Source organism: Stegostoma tigrinum, chromosome 8 (assembly GCF_030684315.1).
Source record: "Stegostoma tigrinum isolate sSteTig4 chromosome 8, sSteTig4.hap1, whole genome shotgun sequence".
NCBI classification, from domain to species: Eukaryota; Metazoa; Chordata; class Chondrichthyes; order Orectolobiformes; family Stegostomatidae; genus Stegostoma; species Stegostoma tigrinum.
The window spans coordinates 85,390,076-85,412,198 of record NC_081361.1 but is presented as its reverse complement, the minus strand read 5'-3'; the positions used below and the strand labels follow the sequence as shown (position 1 = coordinate 85,412,198).

Genomic DNA, 22,123 nt, shown 5'->3' with positions numbered 1-22,123 from the left:
GGCCTTTTCCCTAAGGTGGGGGAATTTAAAACTAGCAGGCGTATTTTTAAGGTGGGAGAAGAGAGATTTTAAAAAGGACATGAGGGGCAACTTTAATTTTAGTGGTTAGTGTGTAGAATGAACTGCCAGAAGAAGCAATGGCTGTAGGTATTGTTGAAAAGAAATTTGGATAAGTACATCAGTCGGGAAGGTTTGGAGGGATATGTGCCAAACACAGCCAGGTGGGACTAGTTTAGATGGGGAACATGGTTGGAGTGGACTAGGTGGACCAAAGGATCTGTTTCTATGCTGTGTATAATTTCTCCTGTTTTTATGTTGAATATGAAGATTTGGATACAGTATTATTGTCATCAAGGGACTTTGTTACCCATAGAAATCATGATCAACATAGCTTGGAAGTATGTTAGTAAGGTACACATCTCACTGTCAACTTAATCTCCCAATCCTTGCTTAAGTCAAAAGGACTGAGTCCAGACGTTTCAAGTCTGGATGACTCTTTATCAATACCGCCCCCGCCCCCGTACACTGAGTACTGTTTTGGTGCCTGTTCCTGGTCCTGTCAGGACCCTGAAAAATGTGTTCATTTTGCCTTCAATTACCACGCCTCTAGCTTTCACACCTTCCACTTCCGACACTTTTTTTTCCTCTCACCTATCCACCTCACCCTTCCCACTGGCCGATTCCCACCACTCCCTACCTGCACTCGCCTGTTATCCTTCCACCCAACTTTTCCCCCAGCCCCACCCTTCTTCTCTCGCTCTCTATTTATTAACCAGGTCCCTTCTCTCCTCCCTATTTCTGAAAAAGAGGGTCTCGATACTTGCTGGTCACTCTGCTCTGTTCCTCCCAGCTCCCGTTGACTTTCATTCCTTTATCTGTCTCCGTTTCAGGGATTAAACTGTTCAGTGAAACGTACTGTACTCTGAAGACGAAGAGAGTATTTAAAATAGGTTGCTTTAAGATTAATACAGTGAGCATTTATTTGTGCGTTCTTGCAATTGTGATGTATTGGATGCAGTTCCAGGAGGATTACAAAATAAGGGAATGGTTTCACTTGTGCAATTATCCCTCTCGTAATTTCTGTCTCCACACGGCGCCAGGTTTTCCACCTACCCACTGTTTATCTTTTTTTTAACTTGGACTATTACTCCGTTTGATTTTGCACTATCAATCTATCCAGCGCTTAATCGTTCCATTCAATGTTTCTAGTCCCGCACCCAATCACATACGTTTTCTTTTGTTCTTTTCCCTTCCACCCTTTCATTAACTCAGAACCTAGAACATGAAGACATTTTCGCTGTTCTGATGAAAGATCATCACTTTTTTTCATTCTCCACAGATGCTGCCTGGTCTCCTGAGCATTTTTTTTGCATTTGTATTTATTTGCGAACCAGTTTTGAAACAGCACTGTGTCGGGATAAGTAGTGACAGGTTTGCAACGTATTTTGTTGCATTATGCCGTCGTGTGCAACACTCTGCGTAAGAACAAAGACTCACTTAACATATGTGCTCCTGCAAAAAAAAGTGGTGTTTTTCTTTTTTTTGCGCATAGCTGGGTGAAAAATGTAGTGGGACGTATGTTTTTTTTGTGTGGTTGGCTGCCGCTTTTGCAATCACATCCCTGGCCCAGACCGTCTGAATCACTTGTGTGTGCAGAGTAAACGAATGCTGGTAACCCAGCCCTGAGTGCAGATCGGTGCCGCCTCCTGCTCAGTTGGCGAGGGATCGATCGCGGGCGAGTGTCTCCGTCTCCAATCTCAGCCCAGGCGAGTCCTCCAGTATCCCGGCTTCCACCGCGAACCTGAATGAGGCGTTCGCCTGGAGAGAAGGACGAGGAGCCAGGAGGCAGCTGCTGCTGAGGCTGAAGGGGGCGGCTTTGAAAAGAACAACGCGCACATCGAGTCAGGGAGAGAAAAAGCGAGACAAAGTCAGGATAAAAGGAGCAAGCCGGCAGCCATGCACTGGGGGACGGAGCTTTGGGTGAGTGAGGATTTTGTTTTTAACACCCGCCTTTTTTTTAGTTCTGATGGTGATTTAGTATTTTTGTTGTTGTCACTGTCGGTGACGGTTTGCGAAGGGCTGAGCGCCGCCGGCTGGTTGGCAGGGGCTGGGCGACGGCCACCTTTTCTCTCTTAGCCCACCGCCCCCCCCCCCGCCACCTTCGCCTCACCCGGCGGCGGCTGACAGCCCCGGGATGGGGGAAGCCAGCGAAGGTTCTGTTGGTTTTCCAACGGCCCCGGTTGGCAAGGGGTTTTTAGGGGAAGGTGGAGGAGGAGGAGGTGTGTGTTTGTTTTGTTTGTGTTTCCGTCTCGGGCAGCTCGGTGTGTGCCGTCTATTACTTTAAAAACGAGCTACCCGAAAGCGTCGCTCACACCTGCGAGAAAAAGTTGAACAGTTTTATTTTTATTGTCTCTCCTCGCCACCTTCACAACGGGGAGGACCTATCTGATCATGAGTGGTAGTTCTGAGGCGGGGGAGTCGGCTGGCAGCCAGTCCCCTCTCTCTGGTTTCTTTTATTGTGTCGGTGTTGGTTACTGGCAGGTCGAGCCCTCGTTTACTGTTGGAACAATGCACTCGGTACGTGGCTGTGGGGGAAGAGACAGACAGAGATAGAGGTCTCAGTGGGCCTGTCAGCTCCTTTCTTCACCATTCCCCCCCCCCCCCCCCCCACTACACTCTATCTGTTTCTCTCACTCTCTGATCTTCGAATGTATTGAGAGATTGAGGTGAACGACAGATCCAGATCAGTTTGAAGGATTTCTGTCACACAACACTCCCTGTCACTCTCTTTTCTTCCAACCCCACCCTCCTCCTCAGCAGTACGGGTTTGAGGGCAGACTCCATAACGCTACCATAAAGCGATACCTGTGCATTATACCTGCACCACACGTCTCTTAATGGATTCCCTTGAACTCGATCTGATTTGCAGCTTCCAAAACGGTCGCTTGTTCGATCGTGCCGGGTGGGTTGTACGTTTATGTTTGTACAAATAAACGCACAAAAACAACAGAGAGCCACTTGGTATTTTTACATCCTTTGCATGTTTTGTTTTGGAAAACATCGGCAACTGTCTTAATTTTGGTGAAAAATTTAAATCGCACCTCAACCGAGTTGTTACGAGCGACTATTTTCCCCTTTAGCTGTAATGTGAGAATTGTGGCCGTTTAACTACTTTACGTAAGTTCTAGTACAGCAAGTGAACAAATCACTTGTGCTTTCTGAATTAAGTTCAGAATATCTATTTGTTCATTTTCATTGTATACCTGTGGATGTTGACAAACTCGCTAATTTTAAAATGTCTGCCCCTCCACGTCCTCAAAATATCCCACATTTGGGAGAACAGGACGATTTCAGGAAGTCGGGATCGGAGTGTTAAAATACAATTTAAAAGTGTTGAGGCATTGTGAATCCGAATAGGGAAGAGAAATGCGTAAGAGAACTAAAATAACCCATTATTATGAGTGAAATAGGTGAAAATTTCATTTGCTTTCTTCCGACATGCCATACATTACAAGAGAACTTACGTTCAGTCATACTTCCTTCAGAGCATGGCTAAATTGCTTCGGGAAGGAGACTCATAAACTGAAACAAACAATCTATGTTGATGTTGAAGGTAAGTTAGAGTATAGGCTGAAGAATTGTCCAATCAGAAAAGTTGAATAAGTTAAAATACAGCATTCAGCTGTTGATTTAATTTTTTGGATAAACTTAAGTTGATGAGCAGAAAATCAATTCTACCTATAAGTGTAAATGCTGATGAATATTTCTAATCTTACTGGTTTGTATTGCATTAGCAGACTTGAAATGTTAGCTTTTTTCCCCCCTCAGTCCATTGATGCTGCCAGAAGTAATGAATTTCTTTAACTTTTTTGTTTTTATTTTGTATCTCCAGCATTCGTGGTACTTTGCTTTTATCTTGCTTTAGTCTTGATTGTTCAGATTTCAGACAAGTTTGCTGCAAGACTGTAAATTAATCAAGAAGGGGGGAAAAAATTAAAATCAAACCCAGAAAGAAAATGATTCACTTCATCTTTTTTTTGCAATGAATCATGAATTAATCTGTGCAGTTGAGCTACAGTTTGTGTTACATCTTTTTTCCTTTCACATCTCAGTCTGTTTGCAGCTTTGGAATCTGCCTGATTTTAAAAAATAGTTGATCAGGATTGGACATGTCATGTGATCTGTACATTGAAAGCGGGACAAAACCATCTGGGCAATGATTCTACACCAGTCTGCTCTCAGTCATCAGCAAGGTGTCATGACAGCATTCTGTTAGGATTGCCTGGCCTCAGACTTTCATTATAATCTTTGTTTCAGGCATGGGCAAAAGGAATTGAATTTGAGAAAGATACTCCCTACTGTATACCTTCATCATCTGGACTGCAGTGGTTCCAAGATGTTAGGTCATTACCATCTTTCTGACAGCAATCTGGGTTTGCCTTTACTGGCCTTACCAGTAATACTGTAATCTCTCAAATTAAATTTAAAGCATTTAGCACTGGCTGAGTGGGTAAGCAGAGTTCACATTTTGGCAGTGCTTACAAGACCCAGTTGATTATAGTGTGTGATGTTAGCTGAGCTCACTTTGGTCAGTTGCGCAGACATTACAGTTGATTATTAGCAGTGGGTGCAGAGGTAGAAGTGGATAGATGTACCTGGTTCTCCCTGCACTAGAGTTCGTTTTTAAAAAAAATCAACAATTTGTGGTATGAACCCAGACCTTGTGGCTGGTTACTACCCTTGTGCCACAAGAGCCCTTGTCATGAACCAATCAACTTAGCATCACCCCAGCCTGGATGGTTGCCAGCATTTGAACCTGAGTTCCCAGAACAATACCTGATTCCCTGGATTAATAGTCTAGGGATTATACCAGTAGGCCATCTCCTCCCAATCTTCTCCAGTTTGTGTTTTGTTTAATACTGAATTAACCAGTCCAGGTGTGTGATGACACATCTCCAGAGAAGGTGGAACTTGAAGCTCAGCCTCCTGGCTAAAAGATAGGGATGCTGCAACTTAGCCACAAGAGCGCAGCTCCAGATTTGCTTGTTGGTTTTCTTTTGTCTTTTGTTTTCTTTAAAATCGTAAAGCACTCTTACACATTAACTGAACAATTTTTTCTCCCCCACACCACCAAATTACCTGTGGTACTTTTCACCTATTATTCTCCACTCCTACTTCACCATATTTCCAGTTAATCAATTTATGTGCCAAACTCAAAAATATAGTTTTAAAAATCTCAAGCCAATCAATCCACTACTCTGTTGGAATTCAGGATCCCCTGAACATTTCCTGGGTACCTGGATTAATTTTCTACAGGCGATACCATTAAGCTTATCTCATTGCTGTATGGACTTGCACAGCCTTAAACAAAATTAGCTACTTGAGGACAGTGCAAGTGTTGGTAAGACATTGGGGAGTGTGAAGCTTGTAATATTTACAGAATGTAGGGTAGATGAGGGCAGCTTTAAGAAAGTGTTAGGATGCTAGCAGCAGAGTGATTCAAACACTTTTTTTTTCCTCCCCCCCCCCCCCCAATTCATTTTCAGAAAACTTACTTTGGATTCTGGATTTAGATTTTGATGGTAAATAACAGACTGAATAGCTGCCGTTAATGTAATGGAATGATACTTCTAGACAGTATGTGGGAGAGAAGCCTGAAATATCCAGATACATGGACCACGATTAATCAAGTTACAGTTGGGTTTTAAGTTGAACATTTGTGGAATCGTCAAAGAGGGAAAATATTAACTCTTTGTACATATTTTGTTTTTCAATAGGAGGGGCAACACAATATTTATAGAATGTTCCATCACACAAACAGGGAATTTGGTCTATCAATTTCATTCCAGTATTTTTCAACATATTATTTGTGCGGTCAGTGAATAGCTGAACATGGTAGCTTTCCAAATTTATTTGAGGCATGTGGCATTGCTGGCAAGGACGATATTATCTGCTCCAGCCTGATTTCTCTCGAATGTTATCCTGATCTGCTCACTTATGGTGTTGTTTAAGAGGGAATTCCAAGATTTGGAATGAATGACAGAGAAGGAAATGTATGGTGTAAATTAGGGAACTTGCAAATGATTCTACTTCCATGTACCTTCTGCTTTAATTCTTTTCAGTGGTAGAGGTTGTAGGTTTGGAATATGCTGCTGATGAAATTTTGGTGCGATCCATGGGTTCCAACATGTATATCATAATGGTTGTTCGTTTGATTGCAGTGTCTTTGATAGTTGATCTCACTGCCTACTCACTTTGCATTGTCTCGTGTATCCCCTAACATTTGATATCATGCATGCCTGTGTTTTCTGTGCATGCATCAGTTATCATGCTGCTGCTGCATGACTTCCAATTCCAGAAGCTGGATGGCTAGAGAGAAGTACATATTCTTAACGGGGTTTGCCAGTTTAGTACATTCAGTTTCAGTAGAATCTAGATGGATTATCATTGCAAGGTAAAGTAAGTTTTGTGGTGGCATTGCAAACAAAAGAAATATACTGGGAACTGGCATGCAAAGCCAGTATGTTACAGAACTGGAAACAAAGGAGACTACTCAGCCCGTGGTATTCATGTGGATGCTGCAAGAACAGCTCAGCTAGTCCCATTCCTTTGTGCCATTTTTGTAGACCTGCATGTTTGTTTTTTCTGTTCAGCTGCTTACCTAATAGGTCCATGCAGAACAAAGAAAACTTACAGGGAATGCTGGCATGCCCCACATTTTGATATGTGAGCAATGCAAGCTGACCATGGAAACAAATCATTTCCACCGAAGTGACTTGCACCTCCACACTTTCAAGCAGCAAGTAACATGCTTGATGTTCTCAGTTTGACTTCTGTCATGGTATCAGGATTTTTTCAAATATAAAATTGAAAGATTGGAGGGATCTAGGTGACCTAGTGCATTAATTGCAAAAGGTTAGTATGGAAACACAAAACTTGTTAGTTTTTCTAATAATGTTAGTGTTTACGGTAAAGGCAATTGAATGCAAAACTAAGGAGTTGTGCTTTATTGGATCAAATCTGGAATATGCTGTACAGTATTCATCTCTATTTAAAAGAAGAATGTAAACACATTGGCAGAGGTGGTTTATTAGGCCATTGTATGCAATGGAAGGGTTGTCTCATTTTAAAAAAAAAAGTGGACAAGCAAGGTTTGTATCCACTGGAATTTAGAGTAGGAGTTGACATGATTTGAAACATCTAAGACACTGAGTCTGAATGGAGTGAATGTGGAAAGATGGTTCCTCGAGGGATAGTCAAGAGTTGTAGTAAAAATCAGGGTCACATTTAAGATAGTGATTAGGAGAATTATTTTTTTCAGGGGTATGAGTCTTCTGGAATTCTTCTCATCAAAAGGTAGTGGAAACAGCCATTAGCCACAGGCACATAGATTCTAGATATGGGAGGGAATTGTATTTTATTGGTGGTCAGCAGGAATGTAGACCTGTGAGCTGTGGCAGAGCAGGCATGGGACCAAGTGGCATACTCTTCCTCCTAAATTGTATGCCTGTGTGTATGTATATCCCTGACTTGATTCTCAAGCTATTCTGCGTTAGCTGATCTCTATTGGGGCGGCTGCAAGATTACTCCAGTTGGGTTCAGTTCAAAGGCCTGAGCGTGGGGGTGGGGATAAAGTAGCTTGCTTCTTGTTCTTATTAGCTAATGACTGTTGGTGGAAAGTGCACATGTGGGTTTTGCATTTAGTCGTAATAGAAGTATCCTGCCAGCTCTTTGCATTTAATATTGTGCACGAGAAATGGTCTCTTGGGTGAGGTACAAAATAACTGGCACTTATAAAAATTAATTCCAGTACGAGGCAGAACATTTTGAGAAGGAGGAGCGGGACAATTATGAAACTGGAATGGACAAAAATGTTGCCTTCACACAAATTGTAGGTTTTGTTTTGAACAGCTTTGTAAAAGTAGTGATTGTTCAGTTGCAGTGCTTTTACGATTTGGTAGATAGAGATTCTAAATCAACCTGTTCGGATAGGTTATAACATATCTTTTGAGCAGATGGAGCTTGAAACCTGACCTCTGGCTCAGGCAGAGACACTACTTGCACTAGGACAACTTCCATGTTTTGAATGGAAGCTTGGCTTAATTGGCCGCTCTTGTTTCTCTGGCTATCGGTTCTGCAATTGCAAGATTGAAAATAGGCTCAGTACTAGCTAAAAGTGTCAGCCTATGTTGCATAATCAGAGAGACCCTTTGAAAGCAAGGGCCTATCAGTTTGCTCCTATATTAACTGAGCACAGCATTCAAAACAGGAATGAATTCTCCTCATGTTTTTCCCTCTGCCAATAGTGGACTTGTATTCATTTATCTAACTGTGGTATGTGTTCTGAGTTTTTTTTCAATGACAGATTTCTGCTTTGTGAATCAGTTGAGAGACATAATAGGGTGCAAGTACATACAATATATTTTAGGTTGTGGTCATTTTCCTAATCCTTTCAAATGTTGTTAGCATTTAAATATCACAATCGTATCCATCTTCCTAGCATGTGATTGTGCTGCTCTTAGATGTGCAAAGGTTAGAAATCCGAGTCCGCTAGATGATTAATATGGAGATCTGGTTAATGTTCTGGAGACCCAGGTTCAAATCCTGTCATGGCAGATGGTCGAATTTGAACTCAAAGAAAACCTGAAATGAAGAGCTTAATGATGATCACTGTTGATTGTCACAAAAACCCATCTGGGTAACTAATGCCCCTAAGGGAGGGAAACTTCCATCCTGACTTGGTCTGGCCCACATGGTACTTCAGCCTCTTAACTGCACTCTTAGTATTACAGGGTTGGTCTAACCTTCCACATCATAGGAATGAATTTTTTTTAAAAAATTAAAAATTAAACTTTTAAATTGCTGTTTCTTTTTGGAATATAATCAAATATTTTCCAAGGCATTTTAAACCAAGAAGGATTGCAGAATTGAGGTGCAGTGGGATCTGCCTATTCTAGTGCATGAGTCACAAGAATGTAGTATGCAGAAAGTAATTAGGAAGGCATGAGAAGAATTTGAGATGCATTGAGCATAAAAGTCAAGATCTAATTTGAAGCTAGGCTGTTGGTGATACTATATCTGAACATTGTGTGTAACATTGATTTCCTTACTTAAGGAAGGATGTAAATGTGTTGGAAGTGTTTCGGAGGAAGTTTAGTAGATTAACATTTGGATTGACAAGGTTGCCTTATGAAAGGTGCAACAGACTATGCCTGTTTACACTAGCATTTATAAAACCAAGGTGTGACTTAGTGTGTAGAATCCTGAATGGTCCTAATAAAGGTGGATGTGGAAAGGATGTTTCATCTTGTGCCAAGTCCAGAACTAAAAGGCACTGACTTTTCCAAAAAAATAATAGGCAAAGATTTAACTTTTTTTTTCCTCTCGTGCGTTGTGCATCTGTGGAACTGTTTGCTTCAGGAAGTGATGGAGGTGATGTTCGTTAAATATTAAGTAGACATAGGTAAACAAAGGCATCAAAGATAATTAGGGGTAAATGCAAATGCAAAGCACAGAACAGATCGGTCATTATCTTATTGAATTGTGTAATTGGCTAAACGGGCTGAATAGCTTACTGTGTTAATTTGTATATTTGAGCAGAACCTTCTAGATTTGCTCATGAGAATCTATATGCTTGTGCATTTGGGACTTTTTGACACTTGATATCTTATTTGAGAGGTCACAGGAGTGCTTTTGTGTAAAATGAAATTTCTTCCTGCTGTCTATTTAGGTAAGCGTATTACATTTTTTTAAGTGCCATTTAAAATCAAATTATTAAAAGCATGCCACAGGATTTTATATTATTAAAAGCCAGATGGCTACTCGGCACTGTGCAAATTGGTGCTCTCAATCCCCCCTCCAGTGGAAGGAGAGGTCTCTACCACTGTTTGCTTTATCTGAGTTGTGGTGGTGATCTTACCCACTCTTTTTTTTTGGTGTTATCTCTAAACTGTGGGAGATGCTGCGTTGTTCCTGTTACCTATTTGCTTCTGAATGCCATGCTGTCTGTGGTAAGTAGGTAAAGTAAATGAGATTTTAGCTTGAGTTGCAAAGGAGCTTAAGGACTTGGTGAATCTCAGCTCTGTAATATTTCCAGTTTTAAACCTCCTACGTGTATGGTAAGGTGGTAAGTTAGACATTTTGCAACACAGCTGCATGCTACCTAATGCAACAATAATTTCTACCCCTCTTTTCCTCCACACCTTTTAACACATTATATTGCTGGTGATAATTTTCAGAAACAATAAGGGGGACAAAGCAAGTACCCTCTTTATAACCCGACATTGAGTAAGTATGCTTTTTGATTTAAAAGAACATTTCTAGCTGCTGAAGCATACTAAATGAACTGTCCAATTTTGGTATTGGCCTGCAATCTTTGTACACAGTGTTTGTTTCTGTTTTGGCAGTCTGAAGCAACGTGAGGAAGATGTGATTTCAGGATTTTCATTTATTTTTGGATTAAAATTAATATTATTGTTATGATAGAAATATTAGCATTGTGAATATAATTACCCAATTGCGAGTGTAACAACCAGTGAAAGTGCATTTGTTTGAAACACCAGAGACTAAACCTCAAAGTAATTTAATTGTAGTTTCTGTCATGTATATTTTTATGGTATGCATTTCTTGCATTTGTTTGTAGATGCCCTGAATTTGGAAATTGTACTTTAATAAAACTATGCGGAATTAGAAATTCACTAACTGCGTATGTCAACATTGTTGGTTTAAATAAATAGCAGCTATATAACTTAGATATAAAAGAGCAATGTCAGTAAACCTGGAATGATTTGAATTTTAGACAATGTAATAATTTGATTGTTAAAATTTGTCTTTAAAATGCAGTATTTGCACTGTTCAGAATATTACAAATCAGTTTCTTCGATTAATTAATAGTGCTTTTGCATTCAGCACATTCAAAAGTTGGGTATAGTATCTGTTCACATTTTCTTGTTTTGGATGCTTTCAAATCCTTTTTTCTAAATGGGAGGTAAAGTTAATATTGAAAAATTGGTTTTGAAACCACTACTTCCAAAATAGAATTGTACTCTGTATAACTGTTGCTCAATCTTTCTGAAGTATTCCTTGCTACATTGGTGCAACGTTTCTATTTCTCAGGTCGTCTGAAGTGCCCTCTGTAATTGCGTGGAATTTGAGTAGTTCTGTGTTATGGCTGTGTCAACTGGGAGTTGAATTGAGATTGCCATAACCTGCTGCTTTTGAAATCTGTAACTACTGTTGGAATAAAGATGCTCATTATCCAATCAGTTTTTATGTTGGATTTAAAACTAAACTGGCAGAGATTAATGGATGGTATTCCAGTTTACTTTTTATACTTGTTTAGTAGCCCTAACAAATGACTTCACTGAAAGCTTTTAGAAGAAACAATATTAGCATGACTAAGTGAAAGTGCAAAAATACGCTTAAAAATGCTCTCTGAAAGGCTGGTGGAAGCAGAGTTCCAAAGGCAGACAAACATCAGAGAGGAATTTTTTTTTAACCTAATCTGTTTTGAATGGGTGTTACTTATTTTTAAACCGTGATGCCTACTTCTAGATACTCCAATTGGAAGAAATATCCTCTCCACATCTACCCTGTCAAAACCCTTCAAGGGCTTTGATTCAATCAAGTCGCCTCTGACTCTTCTCAACTCCTTACTGGCCTAGCTTGTCCAATCTTTTCTCAGAAGACAACCTGCTTATTTCAGGTATTAGTTAAACAAACCTTCTTTGAACTGTCTTCACCATGTTTAACAACCTTCCTTAAATAAGGTGACCAATACTGCACTGTACTCTAGGTGAAGTCTAACCAGTTCCTCGTGTAACTGAAACATAATATTAGTCCCATCCAAGTACATCTGCAGGAAGTGCACCCAACGCTTGCTCCTTCAAGACCGTGTTAGGGAACTGGAATGGGAGTTGGATGAACTTCGGATCATTCGGGAGGCAGAGTCCGTGATAGATAAGAGTTACAGGGAAGTAGTTACTCCTAGGCACGAAGAAAGCTGGGTAACTGTTGGGGGGGTGTGGGTGGGAAAACAGTCAGTGCAGGGATCCCCTGTGGTTTCTCCCCTGCCGAAACATCAGCTTTTGTGCTCCCGAGATGCTGCTTGGCCTGCTGTGTTCATCCAGCCCCACACTTTATTATCTTATACCGTTTTGGATACTGTTTGGGGGGTGGACGGTGGGCGACTTACCAGGGACATGCACTGGGGTGCAGGTCTCTGGCACAGAGTCTGTCCTCCTTGCACAGAAGGGAAGGGGGATAGAAGGAGAGTGTTAGTCATTGGGGACTCATTAGTTAGAGGGGCAGAAAGAAGGTTTGTTGGGAACGAAAGAGACTCATGGTTGGTGTGTTGCCTCCCAGGTGCCAGGATGATGTCTCGCTTCATGTCTTTGGGGTCCTGAAGGGAGTGGGTGACCAGCCCCAACTCGTGGTCGACATAGGTAGAAAGAGGGAAAGGGATGTAAGGCAGGATTTCCGGGAGCTAGGGTGGAAGCTGAGAGCTGTTACAAACAGTTGTTATTTCTGGTTTGTTGCCCGTGCCGCGTGATAGCGAGGCGAAGAACAGGGAGAGATTTCAGCTGAACACGTGGCTGCAGGGATGGCGCAGGAGGGAGGGTTTCAGGTATATGGATAATTGGGGCTCATTCTGGGGAAGGTGGGACCTCTACAAACAGGACGGTCTCCACTTGAACCAGAGGGGTACTAATATCCTGGGTGGGAAATTTGCTAGTGTTATTTGGGTGGATTTAAACTAGCTCAGCAGGAGGACGGGAACCTGTAGTGCAGTTCCACTACACAGGAGGATGAAAGTAGGGAGGACATGGACAGGATTTCACTGTCATAGGGTGTTCTGGCAGCCAGCAAGCTGATTTGAAGTGTGTCTACTTCAATGCCAGGAGTATCCGGAATAAGGAGGGTGTGCTTGCAGCATGGATAGGTACCTGGGACTTCGATGTTGTGGCAATTTCGGAGACATGGATAGAGCAAGGCCAGAAGTGGATGTTGCAGGTTCCAGCATTTAGATCTTGCATCAAGATCAGGGAAAGGTGGTCAAACAGGGGGAGGTGTAGCTTTGTTAGTCAAGGACAGTATAACGGTGACTGAAAGAACTTTTGACGAGGACTAGTCTACTGAGGTGGTATGGGCTGAGGTCAGAAACAGGAGAGGAGAGGTCACACTGCTGGAAGTTGTTTTTTATAGGCCTCCATAAAGTTGCAGGGATGCAGAGGAGAGGATTGGCAAAACGATTCTGGGCAGGAGTGAAAGGAACAGGGTGGTCATTTTGGGAAACTTTAACTTCCCCAACATTGACTGGAAATGCTATAACTGTATGTCAGATGGATCAGTTTTGTCCAATGTGTGCAGGAGGGTTTCCTGACACAGTATGTTGAAGGGCTGATGAGGGGAGGCCACACTGGATCTGGTACTTGGTAGGTATGTCCCTGTCAGGCAGGGAGGAAGTGATAAGGTAAGGGAACCGTGGTTTACTAAAGAAATTGTATCTCTTGTTAAGCGGATGAGGGAGGCTTTTGTGACTTTCAGACAAGATGGTTCAGATGAGGCAATGGAGAGTTACAGACTAGCTAGGAAGGATTTAGAGAGAGTTAAGCAGAGCAAAGAAGGGACACAAGCAGTCATTAGCAGGTAGAGTAAAGGAGAACCTTAAAGTTTTCTATAGGTATGTGAGGAATACAAGGATGACTAGGGTAGGAATAGGGCCAGTCAAAGACAAGTGGGAAGTTGTGTGGACCCTGTGGAGATCGGAGAGGTGCTAAACGACTATGTCTCATCTGTTTTCACTCAGGACAAGGAGAATATTGTAGAGGCAAAGACTGAGATACGGGCTATTAGACTTGAAAGGATTGAGGTTAGGAAGGAGGTGGTGTTATCAATTCTAGAAGGTGTGAAGGTAGATAAAAATCCCATCTGGCCCAGGGGATTTCCGAGGATTCTCTGGGAAGCTAAGGAGGAGATGGCGGAGCCTTTGGCCTTGATCTTTGAGTCGTCATTGTCTACAGGTTTAGTACCAGAGGACTGGAGGATTGCAAATGTTGTGCCCTTGTTCAAGAAGGGCAGTAGAGATGACCCAGGTAATTATAGACCAGTGAGCCTTGCGTCTGTTGTAGGAATAGTTTTTGGAAAGAATTATAAGAGAGGATTTATAATCATCTAGCCAGCAACAATTTGATTGGAGATAGTCAACATGGATTCGTCAAGGGCAGGTCGTGTCTCACAAACCTCATTGAGTTTTTTTGAGAAGGTGACCAAGCATGTGGATGAAGGTAGGGCAGTTGACGTGGTGTACGTGGGCTACACTAAAGCCTTTTTGATTAAGGTTCCACATGGTAGGCTATTGGAGAAAATGCGGAGGCATGGGATTGAGGGAGATTGAGAAGTTTGGATTCGGAACTGGCTTTCTGTAAGAAGGCAACGAGGGTGGTTGATGGAAAATATTCAGCCTGGAATCAGAACACTAGTGGTGTGCCTCAAGGATCTGTTTTGGGACCACTGCTGTTTGTCATTTATAAAAATAACTTGAACTCAGGCATAGGTGGATGGGTTAGTGAGTTTGCAGATGGCTCTAAAGTTGGTGGAGTGAGGGGAGACTGGGATAAACTGCAGAATTGGGTTGAATGGTGGCAAATGGAGTTCAATGCAGATAACTGTGAGGTGATTCACTTTGGGAAGTATAATAGGCAGGCAGAATACTTGTCAATGGAAAGATTCTTGGTAGTGTGAATGTGCAGAGGGATCTTGGGGTCCATGTACATAGATCCCTGAAAGTTGCCATCCAGGTTGATAAGTGATAATGGGAACTGCAGATGCTGGAGAATCCAAGATAACAAAGTGTGGAGCTGGATGAGCACAGCAGGCCAAGCAGCGTCTCGGGAGCACAAAAGCTGATGTTTCGGGCCTAGACCCTTCATCATTTTGTGCTCCTGAGATGCTGCTTGGCCTGCTCTGTTCAAACAGCTCCACACTTTGTTATCCAGGTTGATAATGCTGTTAAGAAGGCATACGGTGTGTTAAGTTTTATTGGTAGAGGGATTGCATTCCGGAGCTGAGATGTCATGCTGCAACTGTACAAAATGCTAGTGTGGCCTCATTTGGAATATTGCACACAGTTCTGGTCGCCCCATTACAGGAAGAATGTGGAAGCATTGGAAAAGGTGCAGAGGAGATTTACCAGGATGTTGCCTGATCTGGAGCGAAGGTCTTATGAGGAAAGGCTGAGGGATTTGGGTCTGTTCTCATTGGAGCGAAGAAGGCTAAGAGGGGTTTAATAGACACATACAAGATGATCAAAGGATTAGATAGAGTGGACAGTGAGTCTTTTTCCTAGGATGATGACGTCAGCTTGTACGAGGAGGCATAGCTGAAAATTGAGGGGTGATAGATTTAAGACAGATGCCAGAGGCAGGTTCTTTACTCAGAGAGTGGTAAGGGTGTGGGATGCCCTGCCTGTCAATGTAGTTAACTCAGCCACATTAGGGGCATTTAAACAGTCCTTGGATAAGCATATGGATGATGATGGGATAGTGTAGGGGGATGAGCTTAGATTAGTTCGCAGGTTGGCGCAATGTCGAGGGCCGAAGGGCCTGTTCTGCGCTGTATTGTTCTATGTTCCATAACTTTCCTAATTTTATATTCAGTTCCTTTCATAATAAATGAGAATATTCTACTGGCTTTCCTAATTACTAGCTGTTCCTGCATACTAACCTTTGATTCATGCACGTAGATACCCAGATCCCTCTGCATTTCAGAGCTCTGTAATCTCTCTCAATTTACATAATCTTTTTCATTCTTCCTACCAAAATGGATAGGTTCACGTTTTCCCACATTATACTTCATTTGGCACATCTTTTGTCCACTCACCTCAATGTCTTTTGTAACCACATTGTATCCTCTTTACAACTTGCATCCCTACCTATCTTTGATTACCAATTTGACGATACATACTTTAGATGACGGAAGGGAAAGTGATTTTTTGAAAAAAAAACACAATTTGCCTCTCAGCTCCCTTACCTTAAAAATATACCTTCCAAATTTCAACTAGGGGTGATCTTATACAGATTTATAAAATGATGAGGGACATACGTAAGATGAATAGCAAAGATCTTTTCCCTAGGGTAAGAGAGTTCAAGCCTAAAGACCTTTTGCTACCCATCTACGTCTCATATGATTTTATAAACGTCCAAGAGATCCCACCCTCAACCTCCTGCAGTCAAATGAAAAAAGTTCCAGCCTCTTCCCAAATTTGATCAGTTGCCTTACTTCAATTTAATCGTCTCTACTTTTTCAGTTTTGCGGTTGACAAGAACACCAGCCCCAGGACAGGTCATGTGGAGACCATCTCATCTGTATAGAGTTCACTTTCCCCAGCACTAGTACCAGTGCTCCACAAACTGGAACCCACTTCCCTTACAACAGTCCTGTTCCAAAATGGCATCTGTGTTGTATCAATCACATGGAGATTAGAAAGCACGCCAAATTAATGGCTCTTTGAGCTGCACATTCATCTCTAATCTGATTTGCTCCATGATACCTGTGCATTTGACTCCGATAATAATGCTGATATTATGACCTTTTAAGTTCTGCTTCTTAACATGGCACATGTTCCTCATATTAACTATGTAGAACCTCCTCTGTCTTGCCTGTGCCATTATTACCTACGATAAAGTACAATGACTGGATCATCCTTTTCCCGCTCCAGTTCCTATCCAGCCAGAAGCAGATGTCCTGAACCCTGGCACCAGACTGGTAACACGACCACTTGATCAGACTTTTTTTTCTGGAGAAGACAGTTCAATTCTCTTCACAATACTGTCCCCTACTACGACTGTATTTCTTTGGCACCACCCATTCCCCAATAACGTCACTTCAGTGGCTTACTGTACCATAATGCCCACAGTTTGCTCATCCACCCTGTAGCCCTTGCTCAACCAGGCAAGCTGAAGGAATCTCTGGCATATTGGACAGTTCAAAGGCTGAGGCTCCTGCCTTCTGGGTCATCTTGCCTACCTCACCTGCAGTTGCACTCATGTCTTTGAACACTGATCACATCAGATGATTCAACCCTGAGACTGTCTCTTGGTACAAAGAATCCAAGTAACTTTCCCTCTCCCTGATGGGTTACCGTACTTGTAGTTCAGCTGTCAGCTCATGATCCTTGAGCCCATGCTGTTCAAACTTCAAACATGTATTTGCTCTGGACCGATCTGGTATCCGGGAACTTCCAAAAGTGTGATACATTAGCTCTCTTGTCATCCTTAATGTGTAAAGTAAACTGCATAATTATTGTGTTCAACTTTGTAATTAGCTAGGTTTCTATATACAGTACTTGATTAATCATGCATAAGACATAGAAGCCTAAGTAAACTTGCAGTGTCCATAATGGTCCAAAGTTGAATAGCTAGTTCACATTTGTCCTTTTAAACATGTCCTCGTACCCAAGTATATTACTGCCTTCAGAAAAGAAAAATAGAGGAAATACATGCATCTAACTCATACATGTTTTCCATGGTCATTTGGGTAGTGCTTTTCACTCTTTTGTAAGTAAAACTAGGGTACAGATTCAGCTGAGCATGAGTGAATGGGTGAATAATGGCCTACAGTCATTAGATCTGTTTTCAAACTAATGATGCTACCTGTGTTTAAATGTAATCTGTCAAATAGTGGTATTTAAGTGAAGTGGAACATTGAGTTTAAGCATATTTAGCTCTTTCTGTCATGTGTATGTCTGTGTTCTTGAATTATTATCTTATGATTTTTCTGGGTTTTTTTTGCCATTCAAATGAGCACAACATATTTTCACAATGAACAAGACAGCATTACATCTGTTCTGAGTTATACCCAAAATTTCTGAAATACATGTTAGTGACAAAAATCAATGCAATTCTGACTATTTCTGTTTATGCTGTGATTCAATTCTAGACCTATCCATTACTTTGGTCATCCAAATACCATTCCTTGTGTTTATGCCAAGGTATTATCAGTTGGATATTCGCTCAAGTAATCTCCCAGCTCAACCATTTTTCTTAAACTCTCCTCCAAACAGAAACCTTGGCTGAAATTTTCTGTCTAAAACCAAGTCCAAGGATCAGACCCTAATTGTCGCACTGAGACTTGGCTCAGCACCACAGACTTAAGCAGGCCAGTGATAAAATCTGAGAATTTTCTTCATTAGTATGACTCTACACGCACCAGATGGTGAATTTACTTTGTAAGCAATTAGTGAGTAGAGTTATCCTACAAGTCTAGATACTGAACAAATAGATATTTTCTAATCAACTGTTCAGAGATGTTATTCACGCTCATTGAGCAGGTATGACTTGAACCCTGGTCTTTGGGCACGGGTACGGACAGCATTACTGCGCTACAAGAGGGCCCTTTCACAAACAATGTTGGCATTATCATCACCATTCTCTAACCAGCTGAACTAACTGGTCAGCTAGGAGGCCATCTATTCATTCCAAATGCCACTGTTTATCCTGTACACCTGCCACACAACATGACTAAATCTATGCAAGATGTAGAAATGAAGAATAACAAAAGAAGTTTGCCACATGTAGCATATATCTAATATGCTTGACTCCAGTTGGTGTTTTGACCAGAAGTGGGAATATGCTTTTTGAATGTTACATTGCTACCATCACTGCATGTAAGACAATGTTTGGTAGAATGGTAAAATAGTGCCAGATGACTAAGTTTGATTGTGAAGTCCACAGAAATAGTATGTCCTTAGAGAGCACAGAGATTACCCTGATCAACTGTTTCACTACAGCTTGATACATTCCGAGGTATGGCAAAAGAAGTTCCAGCCCATAACTTTAATTACAAAGGAAACCTGGAAAGCAAGCATATAATTTATAATGGACATTAATCGCATTGGTTAGTTTTACCTTCTGCATTTTGACAGCAATCCAATCTGGTTTTTGTTCTCATTTCAACTACATCATTAATTGTTATGACTTTGGAAAAAATGTGAGGAATGTGTTTAAATACAATCTGTAACATGTATACATTATATTAAAATATCTGTGGCTGATTATTTATTGTTGATTATACTATAACTGCACATTACTCATTACTGCACTTACTAATTCACTTGCCCATCTGTTCTTTTTGTTCTGCACTGTGGACCTTGTCACTTGGATTACCAGAGAGAAATGTGTTGTAATCTGGCAAAAATAGGGCAGCAGATTTAGTTTTGAATTACTGTAGTGTAGTGCTGGTGCAAGCATAACGTGCTCATGCTCTAAACTTATGTAGTTCTAAACAAGAGGAAGTTTTATATAGTGAATGCTACATTTGTTTTCAATTATTTGAGATGACGAGATAAACTGGTATTTTTCAAAGTGCTTGTCCTTTCCTTCCCTCGCAAACCCCCCACTTCCTGTGTCACATGTCCCAGTGTTTTGATTCTGTGTCTTTTTTTGTGCTTGAATGAAGGACAGTGCTTTTTATTTTGTGTTATTCAAGTGAAGAATTTAAATTATTTCACGAACTTCATACTGCTTGGTAATGCCAGCTAATTTTCCAAATAATAGGTATGAATATCTGTTATTTGCTATTATTGCAACATACTTTCAGTGTTTCGAAAGATATGTTGTCTGGTGATGCCATATGTTGGATATTGAGGCCAGTTTGCGGTAATATTGAGTTCACATGGTGCACTGTCAATTATGCAGTGGAAACCATAAGTAGGTAAATGATTTATCTTTGATCAACTGCCAGCCCTGTTTAGTATATTATTCCATTTATTTTTGACAGTCCATCAGTCATTGCTTTCTCAGTTTTGTTAATGTCCATGACACTAATTTTCTGTTTGAAGCTTGATATTGTACTGTAGTAATAAAACTAAAAGCCCATAGTTTGAATAGGAGTGGCTGAAGAATCTCCATAAGTGGAGAAAAGTTGCTGGGAGCATTAAGTTTTTTTTTGACTCTTCAGGAGAACATGGAAAAGGTCATGGAGTTCTGCTTTAAGATTTTTAGAAATAAAGCAGGCACTATTCCATTGTATCACTAAGGAAACTTGCGCTTGCTGCTAAACTTAAAATAGTTGGATGGAGGTACTGGCAATCTCACATTTTAATTTAGTGATCGTATGATCTTAATTGTCCAAATATTGTTCGGCTGTTTGACAGGATTAACTGAAAACATTAATATTTGAAGAGTGAATGCACAGGCACATTTTAATACTAAAACACAAATGTGCTCATAAAGTTAATGTATGGATTCTTTTGGGAGCTACTGGTTCTTTTTGTAATCCATAATATTGATTTACATGTGTCTTGTAACCACATGGATTTATTTAAGCTATGAACTAAAACTGCAGCTTTCCAGAATATTATGGAGAAGATTATGGTTTGATAGCTATCTAAGACAACACATTGATCCTGTCAAGTACACCTTAGGCAGTTCTTTTGGGTTATTGTGTTTCAGTATTCTTTCCCTGTTGATTTAAACTCTAGGAGGTGCTCGCAAGTGATGGGAGTAAGGCCCTAATAGCCTTCACCATTTGCTTTCATGATCATTGCTTCTGTGAAAGTTTCAATTGTGAGTATTTTTAAGGGATTTGAATATGGGAACGTGGTTAGTCAAGGTAAGCTCTACACTTAACTGATGTCCTTTGCAGTAAGTAATTTTTGTTGTCACGTTCTTGATCAGATGACACTGATGAGTGACTTTCAGAATTAAATGTCTCCAGTCTCAGCTGAGATTGGCTAGCTCGCCATGCCCCGAGATGAAAACCTGGGACCTTTTGGTCTGAATTGTCCAATCTCTCTCTTTGTTCCATTTCTTGATTTCAAAGATGTGTTTTATAAAGGTTTTTTTTTGTTTCGAAAATAAGAATACCGGTTTTTATAAATAAGATTCATGAAGGGAATTCTGCACCTTGAGTTCTGGATTACTGAATGTGCTGCTGATTCATAAATTCATACAGCACAGAAAAGGCCTATTGGCCCATTGAGTCTGCACCAACATAACTACCACCACAAACATGCTAATCCCAACTTTTTGACCGTGTCCTATATCCTTGAATATAATATTTCAAGTGCTCATCCACGTTTTTTTTAAAGTTGTAAGGTTTCTGGCCTTCATTACCTTCCCAGGAAGTGCTTTCAGATTCCTATCACCCACTGAGTGAAAAACATGTTTTTTTTCCCCAAATCCCCATTGAATCTCCTGCCCCTTAGCCTAATGCGATGCCCTTTCATAATTGACCGCTCAACAAAGGAAACAGCTGCAGTCTATTCACCCTGCCTATATCCCTCAAAGTTAGACACCTCAATCATGTCCCCTCTGTCTTCTCTGCTCTAAAGAAAACAATCCAAGCGTATTTGGCGTTTTGTTTTTATAGCTCAATTTCTTCACCCTAGGCAACATCTTGGTAAACCTCCTCTGTACCCCTGCCAGTACTAGTGCATCCCTCCAGTAGTGAGGTGACAAGATGTTGGACCAAAGCCCAGAGTTGAAGTATCACAGTTCTCTTCTTTTGGAACATGCAGAGACATGGAGCAGCGAAATGTGGAGGACTTTCAACCTTTGAATGAAAATTGGTAGGCTTCTGTCAGCAAGCACAGTGACACAGATTGAAGGGTTTTTGGGTATAAGAGGATAAAAATCAGTGTCTGATTCAAGCTAAAAGAATTGCCAGGGAAAGCAATGAAATTGGTTGTGAGAGAATGAAGTTTGGGGTGAAGGTTGAAGAAAGACCCACTGAGGCTTTGGAGATTTTGGTTTATTCACTGCTGAAAAGATGGACAGTCAATAACACGGGAGCCAGTGGAGAGATGGCAAAATAGAGCTGGGCGTTATCAGTGTATGCAGAATCTGTTTTCTTTTTGCAGAAAGCACTGCCAGAAGGCGGTATGTAAGCGATTAGGAGGAGACATTGAAATTCTTTTGCTATAGTTTTACCAATTCATTTAATCTCTTTCCAATTTTATATTTCTCTTGCATTGCTTATAGTGCCTCCTTTGTGTCATCATAAAATGTGGATATATGGGTTCCTATCCTATTGTGTAAGCCATTAATAAAAATATTGAATATTTGAGACCATTACACAGATTATTGCAAGACACTACTGGTCATATCCTGTCAATTTCCCTACC

General features: G+C 41.0%; 1 protein-coding gene across 3 annotated transcripts in view; it reads left to right on the top strand.

Moving 5' to 3' along the window:
• The first annotated feature begins 1,589 nt into the window (after positions 1 to 1,589).
• fnbp1l (formin binding protein 1-like) overlaps positions 1,590 to 22,123 on the top strand; it is a 171,205-nt gene continuing 150,671 nt past the window's right edge. Inside the window, exon 1 of one of the 3 annotated variants that reach the window (XM_048539604.2) lies at positions 1,590 to 1,980. In XM_048539604.2, coding sequence (XP_048395561.1) covers positions 1,957 to 1,980 — 24 coding nt within the window. In that variant the 5' untranslated portion in view covers positions 1,590 to 1,956. The remainder of the gene's footprint in view (positions 1,981 to 22,123) is intronic. The other 2 variants (XM_048539602.2, XM_048539603.2) reach the window with 2 other exon arrangements.